The sequence below is a fragment of the Electrona antarctica genome, assembly GCF_951216825.1.
Source record: "Electrona antarctica genome assembly, chromosome: 6".
NCBI classification, from domain to species: Eukaryota; Metazoa; Chordata; class Actinopteri; order Myctophiformes; family Myctophidae; genus Electrona; species Electrona antarctica.
Genome location: NC_136811.1, coordinates 53,345,600 through 53,365,869, shown reverse-complemented (window position 1 = coordinate 53,365,869; position 20,270 = coordinate 53,345,600). Strand labels below are relative to the sequence as shown.

Here is a 20,270-nt window from a genome sequence, read left to right as displayed (position 1 = left end):
TCGTGGCATCGAGGTAAGCTCTTGGTTTTACTAATATAGGGTTACCTGTCTCTAGGTTGATTTATGTCAACAACCTCCAGTTTATTTATGCTTTATTATTTTTCTTCGTCAGAAACTGTGGAGCTCTGATCTAGTAGACAGCCCTGTCAGCGTGTGTGTGTGTGTGTGTGTGTGTGTACACAGTTCAGAGAAACCAAGGTAGGCTTGCCTCATACTGCAACAGCACAAACGAGCCTTTAAATTGTCTCCCAGTTATTTATGCAAATGCTTGTCTCGTTGTTAGACGCAGCGGCGAACAAGAGCCGGCTAATGTGTGCGTCCGTGTGTGTGTTTGTGTACACACCAGAGTCTTGAGGTAGGCTTCCGTCCGTATTGTGACAGCATAAAAGTTTGTGTTTGATGAATGACGTGAGTCCTCATGATACGTTTGTTACACAGACGGTGTTTCGACCCAGTAATACACTGACAAGAGCCTGACTAACGTGGTGTCCGTTGTGCATGTGTGTGTGTGTGTGTGTGTGTGTGTGTGTAAGCCTACACACCAGAGTTTAGAGGTAGGCTTGCGTCCATACTGCGACAGCATAGCAGTCTTTGCTACAAGTCAAATGCAAGTCCTCATGACATGTTTATATTACACAGACGGTGTCCCGACCGAGCAAACACTGACTGTTTTACCAACAACCTGGAATCCCTGATCACCTTAACAGGATTGGACCTCATACTGTGAACCGCTGTTCCTTTTTATCTTTTGTTTTGAATTCAAGTCTATGCTGCTATAGTTTTTATATTTGTTTTGTACTAGATCACGCCCAAGTGGTGTTTTATAATGGTCCTCACTTTTACTGCTCTAACCAAAGTGTTAACTAGTTAACCGCCAAAGTTGCACTCAAGGACTACTGTCCCTTTTTACAGTGTGGTGTTCTTTTTGGCTTTTAGCCTTTTAGTATTATTTTGCAGTGTTGAATGCCAACCATATTTGGCTGTGAGTGATATTGTGTTTCTTTGCAGTGCTTAACTGTGTGTCTATGGACATAGGAACTGAGTGCATCCTAGTGCAATTGATTCAAATCCCTTATCTGTGTAGTGGAAGACTTGATAACCTTTTATTGGTAACTCTGTGAATAGTGACTATATGTTTTAAAGGAAATGTCAATACAAAGTTATATTCCCATGAAGCAACCGACAATTATTGTTCACTCAACTGAACACTTACCTTCATATGTATTCCGGGTCTCCCACCCTGTAATTGGGAGTGGCGTAGTATCACTGTGACATTAGGAGTACGTAGCGACTCCATCTGGTGACATATCAAATAATTATGATATTAAATAATCACGTTTCATTATTTTTTTATTTTAGATTTATGCTCACTCCTGCTTTGAATGTAGTCAAGTTCTCAGACTAATAGGATGTACGTATGTCCATACATCAATGTATCATAATTTGGATATAGTTAGATTCATTAAACATGAATTGTACAAAGAAATCTCACAGTTAGCAGTTAATCTCTAGAATGTTGCATAGAACATGACCTGGGGGAGGAGCTAGAGAGGGGTGGTGCTAGGGCTGCACGATTAATCGAATTTTAATCGAAATCGCGATTTTTGGATTTGGACGATGTCAAAAAAAGAATCGTTTTTCCCTTTAACTAGGGCATTTACGGTAAATCTCTCTCGCACTCGCCTGCAGGCTGCCGGGCTACCGTAGTTACTTCCTCCTCCCACTGCCGCGCAGAGAGAAAAGCTGAAAGCAGCGTTAGCATGTCTGCCACGGGGAGCGATAGGAACGAGGATTTAGTTGCTAAAATAGGCAAGACAATGTCTGTCGTTTGGAAACTACTCGTTGTAAACGTTGTAAAAAGGGGATTCACACGCGCTTTGCACACGCAGCTGTACTTGTATTTGTTTTCCGGGTGCTGGAGCAGGTTGGTTGGGACGCTCGTGTTGTTGCCGTCTCTCACAGACACCGACTTTTTACGGGGACAGGTTTTAGTTCCGACATAGTGGAGGGTCGGTCCCTGTGGGAGACGGCAACACGAGTGGCTTGTTCCAGTGCCTGGAGAATGGACAGGCATAGCGGCGAGTAGCTCTGGTCCATAGCCCTAATGCTAATTCTACCCTAGCATTAGGGCTATGGACCAGAGCTAAGCAGCGAGTGGGTGCTGCTGGAGAACATGAAGCTTTAATATCAATAACGTGTCCCGAACTACTGTCCCTTATTATCGTAAAGTTGGGTAGTGTACATTGTTTATTTTGCATCGAGGAGCCAATAGCAATGTGTGTCTGACTCTGTTGAGTGTTGACTGTGTACGTCGCCTCGGCTAAAAACAAAGGGGAAGACTGTCTTATGTTTCGCCGTACGACCTGTTGCATCAGCGTGCTAAAAAATAGCGGATCTGCAAGCTCACGACGTGTCACCTCCACAACACGCTGTGAGCTAGTAGATCGTCTATTTTCAGCATGCGTAAAAATGGAGGATGAGACGTTCAGAAACGTTTGCCTTCAGTTCACAGTACAAGTACAAGCATCAGCTGTCACAAGTTGAAAAGAGATGTGGCATCATTATTTTTCACATGGCCCATATGACGAGACAGAATCAAAATGGAAAACGATTAGGGCTACAGATTCAGTGGCATTTCACATTGCAAAAGGGTGCAGGAAGAGCGGGCACCTAAACATTAAATTGGCTATTTTTTTAAGAATTAATTTGGACATATTGTAAATGTTTTCACTTGTTTAATCCCAAAGGGGATTTATCTTTCTTTGTTTAAAAGGATCCCTGGCCAGACAAATATGCCTTAAAACACTATACTTGCCCTCTATAACTAAAAATAAAAACACCTTAAATATTTGTATTTCTTTCATCAAATAAAGTTGGGTAGTGTACACTGTTTATCTTTCACTCAATAGGAACAGCTCCTGTTGCAAGTTGAGGATGACATGTCCAGTCCATGTGTGGTCCAGCCCCAGGGAATGTATGGACTAGTGCACATGCTAATAAAAAGTATGTAAATATTGCTTTGATGCTCATATTATTCTTAGGAAGTATTAAGTTGTTTTTATTAGCATATGCATTCTATAGGGCTGGACCACACATCGAAAAGTAAGCCTGGGACCGAGGCTAACCACACATGGATATATATCAACCTGCGATGGGAGCAGTCCCTATTGATTGAAAGATTCTCTATTTATGAAAGAAATAAAATATTGATGTTTTTATTTATTTGTATTCATAGAGGGCAAGTGTAATGTTTTAAGGCATATTTGTCTTGTAGCCAGGGATCCTTTTAAGGTTTGGACTTTATTCCAATAGGAAAACATTTGTTTGCATTTAAAAAAAATAAAAACATATTTTGAGACAATGTATTTCTTTTACTGAAAAAAAAATCGAAACCGAAATCAAGGTTTCAGAGCAAAAAATCGAGGGTTTTTTTTTAAGGCAAAATCGTGCAGCCCTAGTGGTGCACATGCAGCAGTTTGTTCCGTTGTGATTGGTTCTATTGTTCTCCTCTTTGGCCAATCAATACCAAGCAGTTAATGTTTCCAACTCAGGCTCTTTAGTATAAAGAGTTTGTAGTTGTCAGTTCTCCACAACTCTTCCAGGATATCAACCATTTCTGATCACATCTGACTGTAGACTCCAGGCTTCAGGTGAAGATGAACTCTCTTGACACCAGGAACAATTCTGCTCAACAGGGAGGACCCAATGATCACCAAGACCTCTGTAAGTTACTTACTGTGTCTATATGGTGTTTTATCTAGTCATGTGCATTTGTTTTTGATTTAATATTAGCATTGATTTAAAAGACAACCTTGTTTTTGTATAGTTGTAAAATGCACAACAATGTCGATTGTAGAAACAAATTATAAATATCTGGTAAAATATGAATTGTGATAATTAGCTAGTTTTGCTATTTTAAGTCTATGAAGTAGTGCCTACCTCTAAACAATATTTCCTTTGTCTTTGTTTCCAATTCAGTGTTGGATGTGAATGAACAAAGAAGCTTGGCTAAGCAAAAATGCCACTTCTGTGATCAGTGTGGTAAACACTTCCCTACAATGTCCAAACTTAAAAGACACCAGATAATTCACACTGGCGAGAAAGCCTATGGATGTGATCAGTGTGGACAACACTTCTCTCTAATGTCAAACCTTCAAACACACAAGAGAATCCACACTGGGGAGAAGCCATATGGATGTGATCATTGTGGACAACACTTCTCTCGAATGTCAAACCTTCAAACACACAAGAGAATCCACACTGGGGAGAAGCCATATGGATGTGATCATTGTGGACAACACTTATCTGATTCTTCCAGCCTTCACAAACACAAGAGAATCCACACTGGAGAGAAACCCTATGGATGTGATCAGTGTGGACAACACTTCACTCACATGCACAGCCTTAAAACACACCAGAGAATTCACACTGGCGAGAAACCCTATGGATGTGATCGGTGTGAACAACACTTCTCTCGCATGGACAGCCTTAAAACACACCAGATAATTCACACTGGAGAAAAACCCTATGGATGTGAGCAGTGTGGACAACACTTCTCTCACAATGCCAGCCTTCAAAAACACAAGAGAATCCACACTGGAGAGAAACCCTATGGATGTGATCAGTGCGGACAACACTTCACTCACATGCACAACCTTAAAACACACCAGAGAATTCACACTGGAGAGAAACCCTATGGATGTGATCAGTGTGGACAACACTTCTCTCACATGAACAGCCTTAAAACACACAAGAGAATTCACACTGGAGAAAAACCCTATGGATGTGATCAGTGTGGGAAACACTTCTCTCAGTCGTCCAGCCTTCAAAAACACAAGAACATCCACACTGGAGAGAAACCCTATGGATGTGATCAGTGTGGGAAACACTTCTCTCAAATATCAAACCTTCAAAAACACAAGATAATCCACACTGGAGAGAAACCCTATGGATGTGACCATTGTGGACAAAACTTCTCTCAAATGTCACACCTTCAAAAACACAAGAAAATCCACACTGGAGAGAAACCCTATGAATGTGATCAGTGTGGGAAACACTTCTCTCAAATGTCACACCTTCAAAAACACAAGATAATCCACACTGGAGAGAAAGCCTATGGATGTGATCAGTGTGGACAACACTTCTCTCACAAGACCAACCTTAAAACACACCAGAGAATTCATACTGGAGAGAAACCTAAGTAATGTGTATCATGATGATCCATATGGTATTTTAAAGCAATTGTTTATTAAGATTTATTATTGTTTTAAAAACATTACATGTATATGAGCATGCAGATTTTAGATTAAGAGGATGGTGATGAAACAAATGTTTCCAGATGATGATGATTAATTACAAGTAAACTTAACATATTGTTTGAATTAACTCTTATTTTTAGTAGCATCAGAGAGTCTCTTTGGCAACTCAGAGGAGCTGATTTTAGAGATTTCAGAGAGGATGAATCCAACAAAAGTCAGTCAGCTGGTGTTCCTAAATGCACACATGCAGTGAAATGGAATTCATTTAGACTGTTCTTTATCCAATTAAGGACGGGAACCCCTTTTGTAACTATACCTTACAGGACGGGAACCCCTTTTGGGGTAGTTGTTATGTACAGTATATAGCAACATTGTGTCATTTTTGAATAAATATTTTAAGGTTTTCAGCAAACCTATGTCAGGATGTAAAAGGCATTTTTAGAATTGGCCTCAGTCCTAAATGGGTTATTTTGTACATGTCCTTATCGTTTAGCCTACATAAAATAATTCAGTGCAACCTTTTTTTTTTGTGCACATTTATTTTATATTATTAGATGATTTTTATAGGCTTCATGTTTTGCTTTTTGAAGTTACAATCATACTACATGCTAGTTACATATACTAATCATAATGTTATTTTCACAGTTTTGCGTGTATAAATGTCTCTCTTTTGGACATAGTATTGAGATCACAGAATCTTTGGTTGTACTTGGACTGTAATTGATGCATTGTATTATTTCTTGTTTTTACTTACCCACAATAAAAAACTATTAACCTGACATGTTATTTATTGCTGTTATTGCTACATTTATTGCAATTCAGTGTAACTTAGATATACTGTATGTAGCTTTGATGCCAGGTATCCAAAACAAAAAATGTGTGTCACAAATCACACAAGTGTGATTTATTTCCCAATTTCTTGTTGGCTGTGGTTTTTTGAGACCAACGCCTGGCTTTGTGGGTTCCGCTCGTACTATAGACGAATAACAGTTCAAGTCCACACTAATTATCCATAATGTATAAATGATGGCGAAGGGGTCAGAATAAAATTTGGATTTAAACTGTTATTCGTCTATAGTAGTCTATAGTCATCATAAAAACAATGAAACATATTAATTAAGGTCAAGGTAAACTTTATTGTCCACAAGGGAAATTTGTCTTGGGCTTTCACCCCAGCTATAGCCACACAAAACATCAATGACAAACAAAAATACATTACTGAGGAGACCCAACATTACACAATTGCACACATGATGTGGATAATCTAGCCTTACACAGTTACTGCTGTTTCAGAGCCTTGTTCAACATTTTAGTTGATGCTGGTACACGATTTTTTAAATATGATGTACATCCACTTTGGTTTTTTGTATCTTCTCCCAGAGGGCAGAAGTACAAACTTGCCGTTTAAAACATGGGTAACATCACTGATTTATTTTGCCTGTATTAGTGTAGCCTTCTCATAAATAGCCTGCAGAGGGGAGTTGTCTTTCCCCTATGATCTTCCCTGGAGTCTGCACCAATCTGAACAATTTGGAGAGATTACCGAACCAAACTGTGATGCCAAATCTGACCAGGCTTTCCAAGACTGCTCGATAGAACACTAACATCAGCTCAAATCACATTGCACGACATTGGGGTGAGAGACATCATACCACACTGGATTTGTTGAATAAAACATACACGTATATGTTTGGTCACATTGTGGATGGATAATGACAACTTTGTTGAAAGTAATTTCTGTCTGTCTGCCTGCCTGTCTGTCTAGAACAATTGAAATATACCAACAAGAAGCATCTACTGAATTTAAAGGACAAGTCAGTGTTAGAGTGGTAATTGTGGCAAAAGATATATAACCTCACAGAACCAAGACAACTCCAAGGGGATGCACCTTTGAGTTAAAGACAAGTATACTGTATAATATAGGTTTAGTCAGAAACAGGATTAAAAAAGGTCAGACATATAACATTTGTATTCACAGTTAAAACGGCACAGCTAACATAAATGGTCAAAGAAAAAAACTTTACTTTAGTTAGATCTTGTAGTGAATGTTATTTGGTTTACATATTTGGGAAGTTTTAGTTAACTGTGACCAAACACAAGCAGACAATGCACCTCATTGTTCATGGGTGAATATAAATACATTTTAAATATACAGTGTAATTGTGTACATTTGTGAAATAACTGAGAAGAGAAGGATTTGACTTCTCCGGTGTATTTTAGGGACACTGCATCCATGTGTCCTTGTGACTAAAGGTCATGTTTACCTCAGTACCTGTTTTGAATTATAAAATAATGAATGGAGCTCATTGAAGAGTCTCCTCACATAGTGCAGCAAGCTGTTGTTCCTCCATAGAACACCAGCTTCTATTGTTCTGAAGGAATGAGCAGCACTCAGGTGTGGAATTCCTTCCAATAGGGTTGTGATTGTGTTTCATTTCAAGGCCTTTCGAATGTAAATGGCGAAGAAACCCATTCTTTCACTAGCAGATTAAAATGCACATAGGTTAAACGATATTCAACGCTATTCAAAGTCATTTCACTCACATTTGCAGTGTTGCACATTCGTTCACAACTGTCTGTCTGTCTGTCTGTCTGTGCCGGCTTCTGTGCCTGCCTGCCAGCCTGCCCGCCCTATCTCCCTGCTTCCCTCCCTGCCTCCCTCCCAGGTTCAGAGTTGGATGAAATCCTTGAAAGAGCAAGGAAATCATGCAGGTCAGATATTCTTTATATAGGCCTAAGTAGATTCAAATGCATCAATATAAAAGATATATACATATTTACAACAGCATATTGATAAACCAGTATGTACATGTGCAAATGGTAATGTGGGTAATTCACATGTTTGTGCAAGATTACTCTATGATTAAGCTATGTGTGTGTTACTTACACGTGTACGTTCAAATATTTCGCTGTGCTGTGTTAGGCTGCATTTACACACCTGCTCGTCATGAATGCATAAAAATGCATGACAAAATGTATGAGTGTTCATTTTTATCAGATATATAAATCACAAGCAAATTATGTAGGCCTATTTAACCCATGATTTGGCCTATATTTAGCCTACACAAGTCCTACTGTGTGTTACATTACATGATGTAATGTTTTAGCGTATGATATAGAAGAACGTTACAATTAGGCAAACATATTTAATGATGCAGTGATGGTGTAGTATGGGCTGGATCAACACAGCACTTTAAGGTTTTTGAGGTTTATTTGAAACCAGCAACATTTAGTTTTTAATGTACCACATATCTGGAACAAAGTCTCAGAAAACAGCAGGTATGCTTCCACTCGTATTTATTTTAAATCACAATTAAAGACTGTTCTGTTCCCACTGCCTTTGATTATTTCCACTTTCTTTTTCATCTGCACTTGTTTTTGTTATGTTAAAAAATTAACTTATGTTGTGTTTATATTGAATTGCCTTGTTGAAATTTACTATGAAATAATTGTGATAATAATCACGTTTTCATGCTTTGATTCTGTTCTTTTAGATTTATGCTCACTCCTGCTTTGACTTTAGTCACATTCACCTACTAATAGGATGTACTTATGTCAATATGTCAATGTATCATCATTTGGATATAGTTAGATTCATTAAACATGAATCGTACAAATAAATCCCACAGTTAGCAGTTAATCTCTATAATTTTCCTTATAACATGACCTGGGGGAGGAGCTAGAGAGGGGTGGCGCACATGCAGCCGTTTGTTCCGTTGTGATTGGTGGATAGATGGTTCTATTGTTCTCCTCTTTAGCCAATCAATACCAAGCAGTTAACGTTTCCAACTCAGGCTCTCTAGTATAAGAAGAGTTTGTAGTTGTCGGTTATCCACAACTCTTCCAGGATATCAACCATTTCTGATCACATCTGACTGTAGACTCCAGGCTTCAGGTGAAGATGAACTCTCTTGACACCAGGAACAATTCTGCTCAACAGGGAGGACCCAATGATCACCAAGACCTCTGTAAGTTACTTACTGTGTCTATATGGGTATATAGGCTACAGCATGTCATAAGGGTGTGTTGTATCTAGTCATGTGCATTTGTTTTGATTTAACATTAGTATTGATTTATAAGACAACCTTGTTTTTCTAAAATGCACAACAATGTAGATTGTAGAAACAAATTATAACTATCTGGTAAAAATATTAATTGTGATAATTAGCTAGTTTTGCTATTTTTAAGTCTATGAAGTAGTGCCTACCTCTAAACAATATTTCCTTTGCCTTTGTCAGTGTTGGATGTGAATGGACAACACTTCTCTCACAAGAACAACCTTAAAACGCACCAGAGAATTCACACTGGGGAAAAACCCTATGGATGTGATCAGTGTGGAAAACACTTCTCTCAAATGGCACACCTTAAAACACACCAGAGAATTCACACTGGAAAGAGAGCCTATGGATGTGATCAGTGTGGACAACACTTCTCTCGCGCTAAAACTGTCGGTGTTTGCTGCTCGGAGGCTACGTACCGGTGAGGTCGATCCTGAACTGTTCTTGTGGATTATAAACATTTCGGGGTACCCCATTCTTATTTTCATTTAACCGTTTTGAGCGGAGGAGTGCTGCGTTTCTTTGGAACTGCTATAGACTTGTGCGTGCGCGGAGCTTAATTGGAGAAGAGGACGGACGCGGACTTTATTATTTATTTAACATTGAGCGCGGTTTTGCATAGTTGACTTTGGGGGGGGTTATTGTTCATTGTCTGTAGTTGACGTCGTGACGCAAAGCGTTGCAGAGAGCGTCGGGATTTGTTTGGGGCGTGAGGGGTTTTGAAAGTGTATTATGGTTTGTTGATGAAGTTCGTTTGCCTGTTTGTTTCTTGTATTTAGTAGGGAGAGAGACAGGGACAGACGCACTGTGCCAAGTGCACTGGTTCAACTGAACACCGTTGTTTATGACAATCTCATTTCTTGACAACTCTATATAAATACTACAAATATAACCCTACGATTCCGCTTAATTTTTCCTTAGTTAATGATTTGCCTTAATGCACGAAGGGCGATTGTTACAGGTGGTGGCCCATACGGGGATCTAGGGATATACATTTAATAGAGATAGCTTGATTTTGTGGGTGTTTTACAACGGTGAAGTTGAGAAGTACACTGTAAAAAAATATTCTGACTTTTACTCAAAGTACACTGTAAAAACTAATTCTGACTTTTACTCAAAAAAAAAACGAAAAAGACATACAAAACACAATGGAGCAGAGTGGGGGCACTACTTTTACAGTAGAGCAAGAACTGGCCTGCATTGAGAACAGGTTGCAAGCTTTCGGTAACCAAATTCAGTGTGTGCAGCGCCAATTTGAGGAAGCTATGGAGAGCACTGTAAATAGGGAAATGTACCGGAGGGATTACATAGATCGCCAGTTGGTGGAGATGGGAACTCTAATCAAATCCTCAGTCGAGCAATTACAGAAGAGTCTGGTTGAGTGTTTTAGGAGGATTGATGAGAAAGGGAACCGGGAGGCGTCGAAAGGAAAAAGAGCCAGAACATCTCACCCAAGGTCCCATACTCCCCATAACCCTCAGGGGTGTCCCGCCAGTGCTTCCTACCAGCTGGCCTCCCGCGGCCTGCCCGCCGGCACGGTGAAGGCTCGGCGACCATGCGGTGACGGGGGACCCAAGAAGGCGACACGAAATGGAGCTCAGGTGGCGCGTGCAGGTGTAAACCTCTTGCGGCAGGTGAAGGGGGAATTACCACCACCGAGAGGCGGTGGTGCTGGCACACCAGGACCCCGAAGCCGGAGTGTTCCACCTGAGGTGGAATGCTCGACCAAGATGTGGCCATCGGGGTTAACTCCGGCTGGTCTAAGCAGGGCTCAGCGTGCCGACCCCAAGGTCAGAGGTCTACTCGAACATCTGGACCAGACCGACCAGCGACCGGGCTGCCCAGGCTTTGAGGGAGTCCGGGGGATCCTGTATCGGAGACAGCCGACCAAGTCCTCTGGATGGAAATATCAGGTGGTGGTGCCCATCACCATGGTCCACTGTTTCCTGGGACATTTTCACGACGGTGGTCATCCTGGTAGGCTGAAGACGCTCCTTCGAGTCCTCGACGTATCCTGGTGGTCAACAGTCCGCAGGGACGTGTGGGACTACATTGAGGGATGCCGTGGTTGTCGGCGACGTAAGCCAGTGGAGTGTAAGTCGCCCCACATGCTACCGTCCACTGACGTAGACCAAGCAGGAAGGCCCCTCGGGAACGGCCCGACGGGGTCGGTCTCGAGGAGTAGGAAAGGGAACACCGTGCTGCTGGTCGCCCTTGACTACGACTCCAAGAGGGCTATGGTAAAAGAAATTCCACGAAGGGCGGGAGACTCTCAGTCTAGAAAAGCCAAATGGTATAGTGCCTGGCGGAATGGGCCTGTTCCGGACAGACGGTTTGGGCTGGGCGAGAGTATACCCTCCTTCAACAGCAACTGAGATACACTCGTCGAGGCTAGTGCCCCCTAAATTGGTCAGGTTCAGCCTTAGCGACGAGTCAGAAAGGTCCGGTAACTTACCGCGTGAAATGGAAAGAAAAGGACAAAGTAGACACAATTAATGTGGTCAACCTCCAACCCTACTTTGGTAGGACTTGGAGAACAGCTTCCAGCTTGGGGGGGGGGGGGACTGTGACAATGGCACATTGTTATGTTATTCTGCTTTGTTTATCCTGTGCATGTTATCTGTTTTGAAATGAAATGTAACGTGTGGTGCTGATTTTGATTATATTAGAATTATTTCCTGTTCACGAGAGAGGTAATGGACCTCCTACAGGGGTGATTGACAGCTGTCAGAGACTGATGTCGCCACCCACCCAAGGTTTCATATAGAGGAAGTGACACACGGGGAAGAGAGAAAAAACTCAAGAGAGGTGTAGGCCTGCACGGCAGAAGTGGAGCTCCAGGCGCCAGATAGCAAACTAACTATTATTCAGGGTTAATTGCGTGTATCTGCAGCCTTTGTGAACGGTCGAGTCCAACGGAAAAGTATCGCGCTTGCTGCTGCCGTTGGAGAAGCGGCCCTCGTTTGGAATCACCGTTGCTGGCGTGCGTGTGACCGTCAGAGCCAACGGTGAGATCTGTCCAAACGTTTGCTGGATTGTATATATTAAGGGGTACCCCGAACATTTAGTTTCTTCTTCAGACTGTTTAGAGCGGACGCGCATTTCGTTTCTTTGGAACCCTTGGATAAAGGAACTGAATATCGCGGGCGAGCGCTTCATTTAAGAGAAGAGGAGGACGCAGACTTTATTATTTATTTAACACTAACCACGGTTGTGCATTGTTGACTTTGGGGGGGTTATTGTTTATTGTTTGTAGTTGACGTTGTGACGCAAAGCGTTACTGAGAGCGTCGGGACTTGTTTGGGGCGTGAGGGGTTGTGAAACTGTATTATTGTTTGTTGATGTAAGTTGGTTTGCCTGTGTATTTATTTTCTTTTGTAGGGAGAGAGATAGGGACAGACGCACTTTGCCAAGTGCACTGGTTTAACTGTGAACCGTTTGTGCTATCAGTTACCTTGTGTGGCGTCTCTATATAAATATTATAGATATAACCCTACGATCCTGTTGTTAATTTTTCCTTAGTTAATGATTTGCCTTAATGCACAAAGGGCGATTGTTACAGGTTGGTTCCCTGACCGGGAATCGAACCCGGGCCGCGGCGGTGAGAGCGCCGAATCCTAGCCACTAGACCATCAGGGGTCCCACAGGATAAACAAAGCAGAATAACATAACAATGTGCCATTGTCACAACCAATGTCATTGTCATTTGAAGCTATATGATTCCCTGCTTTCAGACATGAAAATAATAATAATACAATGGCAGTCCCTCAGTCAAATCTGGTCACAAACATACTGGTATATAACTTCAACTGAGATAGACTACCACAGTACTGTGGTAAAGGCCTACAGTTAGGCTACTGACAAGTTCAGATGCAAATAATAACATAAAAATAAAATAAAATGTATGATAGGCTATTTCATATAAAATCAAATCCTAACAGTGCAACACTGCAGTGATCCAACCATAGACTGTAAAAATCCAAGGCTTCAACGGGAGAGAGAGAGAGAGCGTCTCTCTCTAAGGAGAGAGAGAGAGGGAGGGGGGTCCCGTTAGCAACAAGCTAACAGCATACCGGTACGTTCGTTCCATGATCCATGAAACGACAGATCCACAACGCGCATGGGGCTGCAGCAGCCCCAATAGCCCCATGCGCTCTGCGATCTGCCGTTTATAGAACCAACGTTCGTTGCATGAAGGGCAGATCTGCGGGCGCGCAGCACATCGTGTCACAAACTCATTACTCACTCATTGTAGCCTAGTAGGCTGTGGGATAGATTTCACTTGCTTTGGTTGCCCTCCTCCACAGTTAGACTGCTGCGCTCATTACCGGTAGTTTTATTGTCGGTGGCCATGAACAGTGCTTATTGGCGTTCTCTCCCGAAGTTAACTTTGTAGTTGTAATGTATTGTGCGCGAGCCGAGCACCGCGGCCACCGGCATCTGGACAGTGGACACTGACGTGACAGGCACAGCCAGCCAGAGCAGTGAAGGTAACAGATATGGCACTTGAAAAAAACAAAACACAAAAAAAACATCCCCGGTGATTAATAGGGGCCCGGTAATTAATAGAAAGGAGGCCTTTATTGGAGGATTTACGGTAGTATTATACTGTAAAGTAAAAAGAGATAATATGGGTTATGCTGTAGAATAAGAATGGTGTTATGGAATGTGAATGTATTGCAATGACAACATGAATGTTATATTGTATGATTATTGTTGAAAAGACAAAATATGAACATTGAAAATAGAAAAAGAAAGACAGAAAACAGTTTGAGTAAATACATTATCTAATGGATCTTGCCCAAGAGACGACACGTTTCTGTTCATTCCTGTGTCCTGTATTCCAGGGTAATCTATAAACTGCACCTCGGGTACCCAAACCTGGGACCTGTAACATTTATATTGAATTGCCTTGTTGAAATTTACTATCAAATAATTGTGATAATAATCACGTTTTCGATATGCTTTGATTCTGTTCTTTTAGATTTATGCTCACTCCTGCTTTGACTTTAGTCACATTCACATACTAATAGGATGTATCACGTCAATGTATCATAATTTGGATATAGTTAGATTCATTAAACATGAATCGTACAAAGAAATCTCACAGTTAGCAGTTAATCTCTAGAATGTTGCATAGAACATGACCTGAGGGAGGAGTTAGAGAGGGGTGGCGCACATGCAGCAGTTTGTTCGGTTGTAACCTCACCTCACCAGGCTTTCCACCACCTCGGAGGAAAGCCTGGTCTCTGTTTCAAAAGTCCGTATGATCCTGCCGGGAGCAGATGATATCGTTACGTCATGTTGTAGTATTGTTTTGTAGGCGACAGGCAGGAACAACAGGCGGCAACTTCCCTTTCCCGCCTGTTGTTCCTTCCTGTCGACTTTCATCTGCTCCCGACAGGATCATATACCTAAATGAAATGGTGCCCAGGCTAGTTCGGTTGTGATTGGTGGATAGATGGTTCTATTGTTCTCCTCTTTGGCCAATCAATACCAAGCAGTTAATGTTTCCAACTCAGGCTCTCTAGTATAAGAAGAGTTTGTAGTTGTCAGTTATCCACAACTCTTCCAGGATATCAACCATTTCTGATCACATCTGACTGTAGACTCCAGGCTTCAGGTGAAGATGAACTCTCTTGACACCAGGAACAATTCTTCTCAACAGGGAGGACCCAATGATCACCAAGACCTCTGTAAGTTACTTACTGTGTCTATATGGGTATATAGGCTACAGCATGTCATATGGGTGTTTTCTATCTAGTCATGTGCATTTGTTTTTATTTCATATTAGCATTGATTTAAAAGACAACCTTGTTTTTGTATCTTTTTCTAAAATGCACAACAATGTAGATTGTAGAAACAAATTATAAATATCTGGTAAAAATATTAATTGTGATAATTAGCTAGATTTGCTATTTTAAGTCTATGAAGTAGTGCCTACCTCTAAACAATATTTCCTTTGCCTTTGTCTGATTCCAATTCAGTGTTGGATGTGAATGGACAACACTTCTCTCACATGAACAACCTTAAAACGCACCAGAGAATGCACACTGGGGGAAAACCCTATGGATGTGATCAGTTTGGGAAACACTTATCTGATTCGTCCAGCTTTCAAAAACACAAGAGAATCCACACTGGAGAGAAACCCTATGGATGTGATCAGTGTGGGAAACACTTCTCTCGAATGTCAAACCTTCAAACACACAAGAGAATCCACAATGGGGAGAAGCCATATGGATGTGATCATTGTGGACAACACTTCTCTGATTCTTCCAGCCTTCAAAAACACAAGAGAATCCACACTGGAGAGAAACGCTATGGATGTGATCAGTGTGGACAACACTTCTCTCACAATGCCAGCCTTCAAAAACACAAGAGAATCCACACTGGAGAGAAACCCTATGGATGTGATCAGTGCGGACAACACTTCACTCACATGCACAACCCTAAAACACACCAGAGAATTCACACTGGAGAGAAACCCTATGGATGTGATCAGTGTGGACAACACTTCTCTCACATGAACAGCCTTAAAACACACAAGACAATTCACACTGGAGAAAAACCCTAAGGATGTGATCAGTGTGGAAAACACTTCTCTCACATGAACAGCCTTAAAACACAAGACAATTCACACTGGAGAAAAACCCTATGGATGTGATCAGTGTGGAAAACCCTTCTCTCAAATGTCAAACCTTAAAAAACACAAGAGAATCCACACTGGAGAGAAACCTAAGTAATTGTGTAATGTGTCTATCATGATGATCCATATGGTATTTTAAAGCAATTGTTTATTAAGATTTATTATTGTTTTAAACACATTACATGTATATGAGCATGCTGATTTTAGATTAAGAGGATGGCGATGAAACAAATGTTTCCAGATGTGATGATTAATTGCAAGTAAACTTAGCATATAGTTTGAATGAACTCTTATTTGTAGTAGTATCAGAGAGTCTCTGATAGAGGAGCTGATTTTAGAGATTTCAGAGAGATTGGATTGGATGAATCCAACAAAAGTCAGTCAGCTGGTGTTCCTAAATGCACACACGCAGTGAAATTGAATTCATTTAGACTGGTCTTTATCCAATTAAGGACACATTGATTTATTTTTATATTTGTCCTTATTTAGGCTATCATTAGATGCATTTTTGTTGTTTTTTATAGGCTTCATGTTTTGCTTTTGGAAGTTACAATCATACTACATAATAGTTATGTAAATACTAATCATAATGTTATTTTCAACACAGTTTTGAGTGTATAAACGTCTCCTTTTGGACATAGTATTGAGATCACAGAATCTTTGGTCGCTTGGTCAGCCACTCTGCCCAAATATGTTCTTATTGTTTCCTTGGTACTGGGACTGTAATTGATGCATTGTATTATTTCTTGTTTATACTTACCCACAATAAAAAACTATTAACCTGACATGTGTTATTTATTGCTATTATTGCTACATTTATTGCAATTCAATGTAATTTAGATGTACTGTATGTGTCTTTACAGAGCAGCTTTGATGCCAGGGATCCAAAACACATTCGTGTGCGATTTCTTTCCCCATTTCTTGTTGGCTGTGGTTTCTTTTCTGAGACCAACGCCTGGCTTTGTGTGTTCCGCTCGTACTATAGACGAATAACAGTTTAAGTCCACACTAATTATCCATAATGTATAAATGATGGATAAGGGGTCAGGACAACTAGGACTTTTCATGGAGGGGTCAGAATAAGATTTGGACTTAAACTGTTATTCGTCTATAGTACTCAAATAGTCATCATAAAAACAATGAGACATATTAACTAAGGTCAATGTCAAGGTAAACTTTATTGTCCACAAGGGAAATTTGTCTTTGGCTTTCACCCCAGCTATAGCCACACAAAACATCAATGTCAAACAAAAATACATTACAGAGGAGACACAACATTACACAATTGCACACATGATGTGGATAATCTAGCCTTACACAGTTACTGCTGTTTCAGAGCCTTGTTCAACATTTTAGTTGATGCTGGTACACGATTTTTTAAATATGATGTACTTCCACTTTGGATTTTTGTATCTTCTCCCAGAGGGCAGAAGTACAAACTTGCCGTTTAAAACATGGGTAACGTCACTGATTTATTTTGCCTGTTTTAGTGTAGCCTTCTCATAAATAGCCTGCAGAGAGGGGAGTTGTCTTTCCCCTATGATCTTCCCTGGAGTCTGCACCAATCTAAACAATTTGGAGAGATTACCGAACTATGATGCCAAACCTGACCAGGCTTTCCAAGACTGCTCGATAGAACACTAACATCAGCTCAAATCACATTGCACGACATTGGGGTGAGAGACATCATACCACACTGGATTTGTTGAATAAAACATACACGTATATGTTTGGTCACATTGTGGATGGATAATGACAACGTTGTTGAAAGTAATTTCTGTCTGTCTGCCTGCCTGTCTGTCTCTAGAACAATTGAAATATACCAACAAGAAGCATCTACTGAATTTAAAGGACAAGTCAGTGTTAGAGTGGTAATTGTGGCAAAAGATATGTAACCTCACAGAACCAAGACAACTCCAAGGGGATGCACCTTTGAGTTAAAGACAAGTATACTGTATAATATAGGTTTAGTCAGAAACATGATTAAAAAAGGTCAGACATATAACATTTGTATTCACAGTTAAAATGGAACAGCTAACATAAATGGTCAAAGAATAAAACTTTACTTTAGTTAGATCTTGTAGTGAATATGTTATTTGGTTAACTGTGACCAAACACAAGAAGAGAATGCTTGGTCAAGGTCATTATAGTAGGAATATGGTTGTCCATTTTATCTGACCAGACGAATGCTAACAATGCACCTCGTTGTTCATGGGTGAATATAAATACATTTTAAATATACAGTATAATTGTGTACATTTGTGAGAGAACTGAGAAGAAAAAGATTTGACTTCTCCGGTGTATTTTAGGGACACTGCATCCATGTGTCCTTGTGACTAAAGGTCATGTTTACCTCAGTACCTGTTTTGAATTATAAAATAATTAATGGAGCTCATTGAAGAGTCTCCTCACATAGTGCAGCAAGCTGTTGTTCCTCCATAGAACACCAGCTTCTATTGTTCTGAAGGAATGAGCAGCACTCAGGTGTGGAATTCCTTCCAATAGGGTTGTGATTGTGTTTAATTTCAAGGCCTTTCGAATGTAAATGGCGAAGAAACCCATTCTTTCACTAGCAGATTAAAATGCACATAGGTTAAACGATATTCAACGCTATTCAAAGTAATTTCACTCACATTTGCAGTGTTGCACATTCGTTCACAACAATAGAAGCTTCTGTCTGTCTCTCTGCTTTGGTGCATGTCTGTCTGTCTGTCTGTCTGTCTGTCTGTCTGTCTGTCTGTTGACACCATGGTCCAGGAGATGGCTACCAGGTTCCACAACATCCACAATCATCTGCTCCGTGAGGCAGCAGCGTTGGACCCCAGGTTCAATAAGTTCTTCCAGCATCAGGACGAGGAGGCCGATCGGACCTATCAACACCTCAGCCGCGCTGCAGCCGAGGTCCCATGCCTCCATCATCAGCAGGCTACAGCAGAAGAGGGAGAAGCACGAGAAGAGAAACCTACACGGTACAATCGTTACCTGGTAGAGATGTTGGAAGAATTTAGTGCTTTGACGTATTCTAACCCAACGACTGATGCCATGTCCGAGGTCAGTGCATTCGTGGAGGAGGAGACTTACTTGGACATACAGTCAGACCCACTGGCGTGGTGGAAGGCTCGGTGCCGGGCCTATCCCAGACTGTGCACGCTCATGAAGAAGAGGCTCTGCATTGTGGCCACGTCGGTTCCATCAGAGAGTCTCTTTGGCAACTCAGAGGAGCTGATTTTTAGAGATTTCAGAGAGATTGGATCGGATGAATCCAAGAAAAGTCAGTCAGCTTGTGTTCCTAAATGCACACACGCAGTTAAATTGATTTTTTTAGACTGTTCTTTATCCAATTAAGGACAGTAACCCCTTTTGTAACTATACTTTGCAGGATGGGAACCACTTTTGGGGTAGTTGTTGCTATGTACAGTATATAGCAACATTTTTGTCATTTTTAATACATACTTGAAGGTTTTCAGAAAACCTGTCGGGATTTAAAAGGCATTTTTAGAATTGGCCTCAGTCCTAAATGGGTTATTTTGTACATGTCCTTATCGTTTAGCCTACATAAAATAATTCAGTGCAACCTTTTTTGTGCACATTTTTTTTTATTTGTCCTTATTTAGGCTATTATTAGATTTTTTTTGTTGTTGTTTTTTATATGCTTCATGTTTTGCTTTTTGAAGTTACAATCATACTACATGCTAGTTACATATATACTAATCATAATGTTATTTTCACAGTTTTTAGTGTATAAACGTCTCCTTTTGGACATAGCATTGAGATCACCGAATATTTGGTTGTACTTGGACTGTAATTGATGCATTGTATTATTTCTTGTTTTTACTTACCCACAATAAAAAACTATTAACCTGACACGTGTTATTTATTGCTGTTATTGCTACATTTATTGCAATTCTTTTTTTATCATTTATTTTGAGGATTTTCTTCTTTTTTTTTTTACATAGACACAAAGACAACACAGACTTACAGTACAAGACAATACAAGACAGTTACTTAAACAAAAGTAATATACAATAATATATATAAGAACAACAATTAAAAACAAAGAAAAGAAAAGAAAAGGGAACAGAAAATATAATAATAATTCCCAAGTGGTACAGGGTTGTGGAAGTAGAATGCATGTGTGCAAGGTGATGGTGGGTTTCGTCCTACATAGAATCAACTGCGCTCTTCGATATAGTCCAAAAAGGGGGTCCATACCTCTACGAATACATCTGGCTTATTTTGTGTTTCATATTTAAGTCTCTCAAGTGGTAGTAGTGACATTATTTGGGCCGTCCACATATGTTCTGAAGG

At 40.5% G+C, this 20,270-nt stretch overlaps 1 protein-coding gene across 1 annotated transcript; it reads left to right on the top strand.

Annotated features, from left to right (window-relative positions):
* The first annotated feature begins 281 nt into the window (after positions 1 to 281).
* On the top strand, positions 282 to 5,859 carry LOC306924479 (uncharacterized protein). The gene is made up of 3 exons (XM_079502997.1): positions 282 to 355; positions 3,637 to 3,723; positions 3,979 to 5,859. The coding sequence occupies exons 2-3, from the start codon at positions 3,657 to 3,659 to the stop codon at positions 5,202 to 5,204; spliced, it is 1,293 nt and encodes a 430-aa protein (XP_079359123.1). The 5' UTR covers positions 282 to 355; positions 3,637 to 3,656; the 3' UTR covers positions 5,205 to 5,859.
* The last annotated feature ends 14,411 nt before the right edge of the window (positions 5,860 to 20,270 follow it).

Bases quoted from the DNA above. Each gene is read 5' to 3' on its own strand.
- LOC306924479 (XM_079502997.1), top strand. From the start codon at position 3,657: ATGAACTCTCTTGACACCAGGAACAATTCTGCTCAACAGGGAGGACCC. The intron at 3,724-3,978 runs GTAAGTTACTTA...TTTCCAATTCAG, and splicing joins CAATGATCACCAAGACCTCT to TGTTGGATGTGAATGAACAA.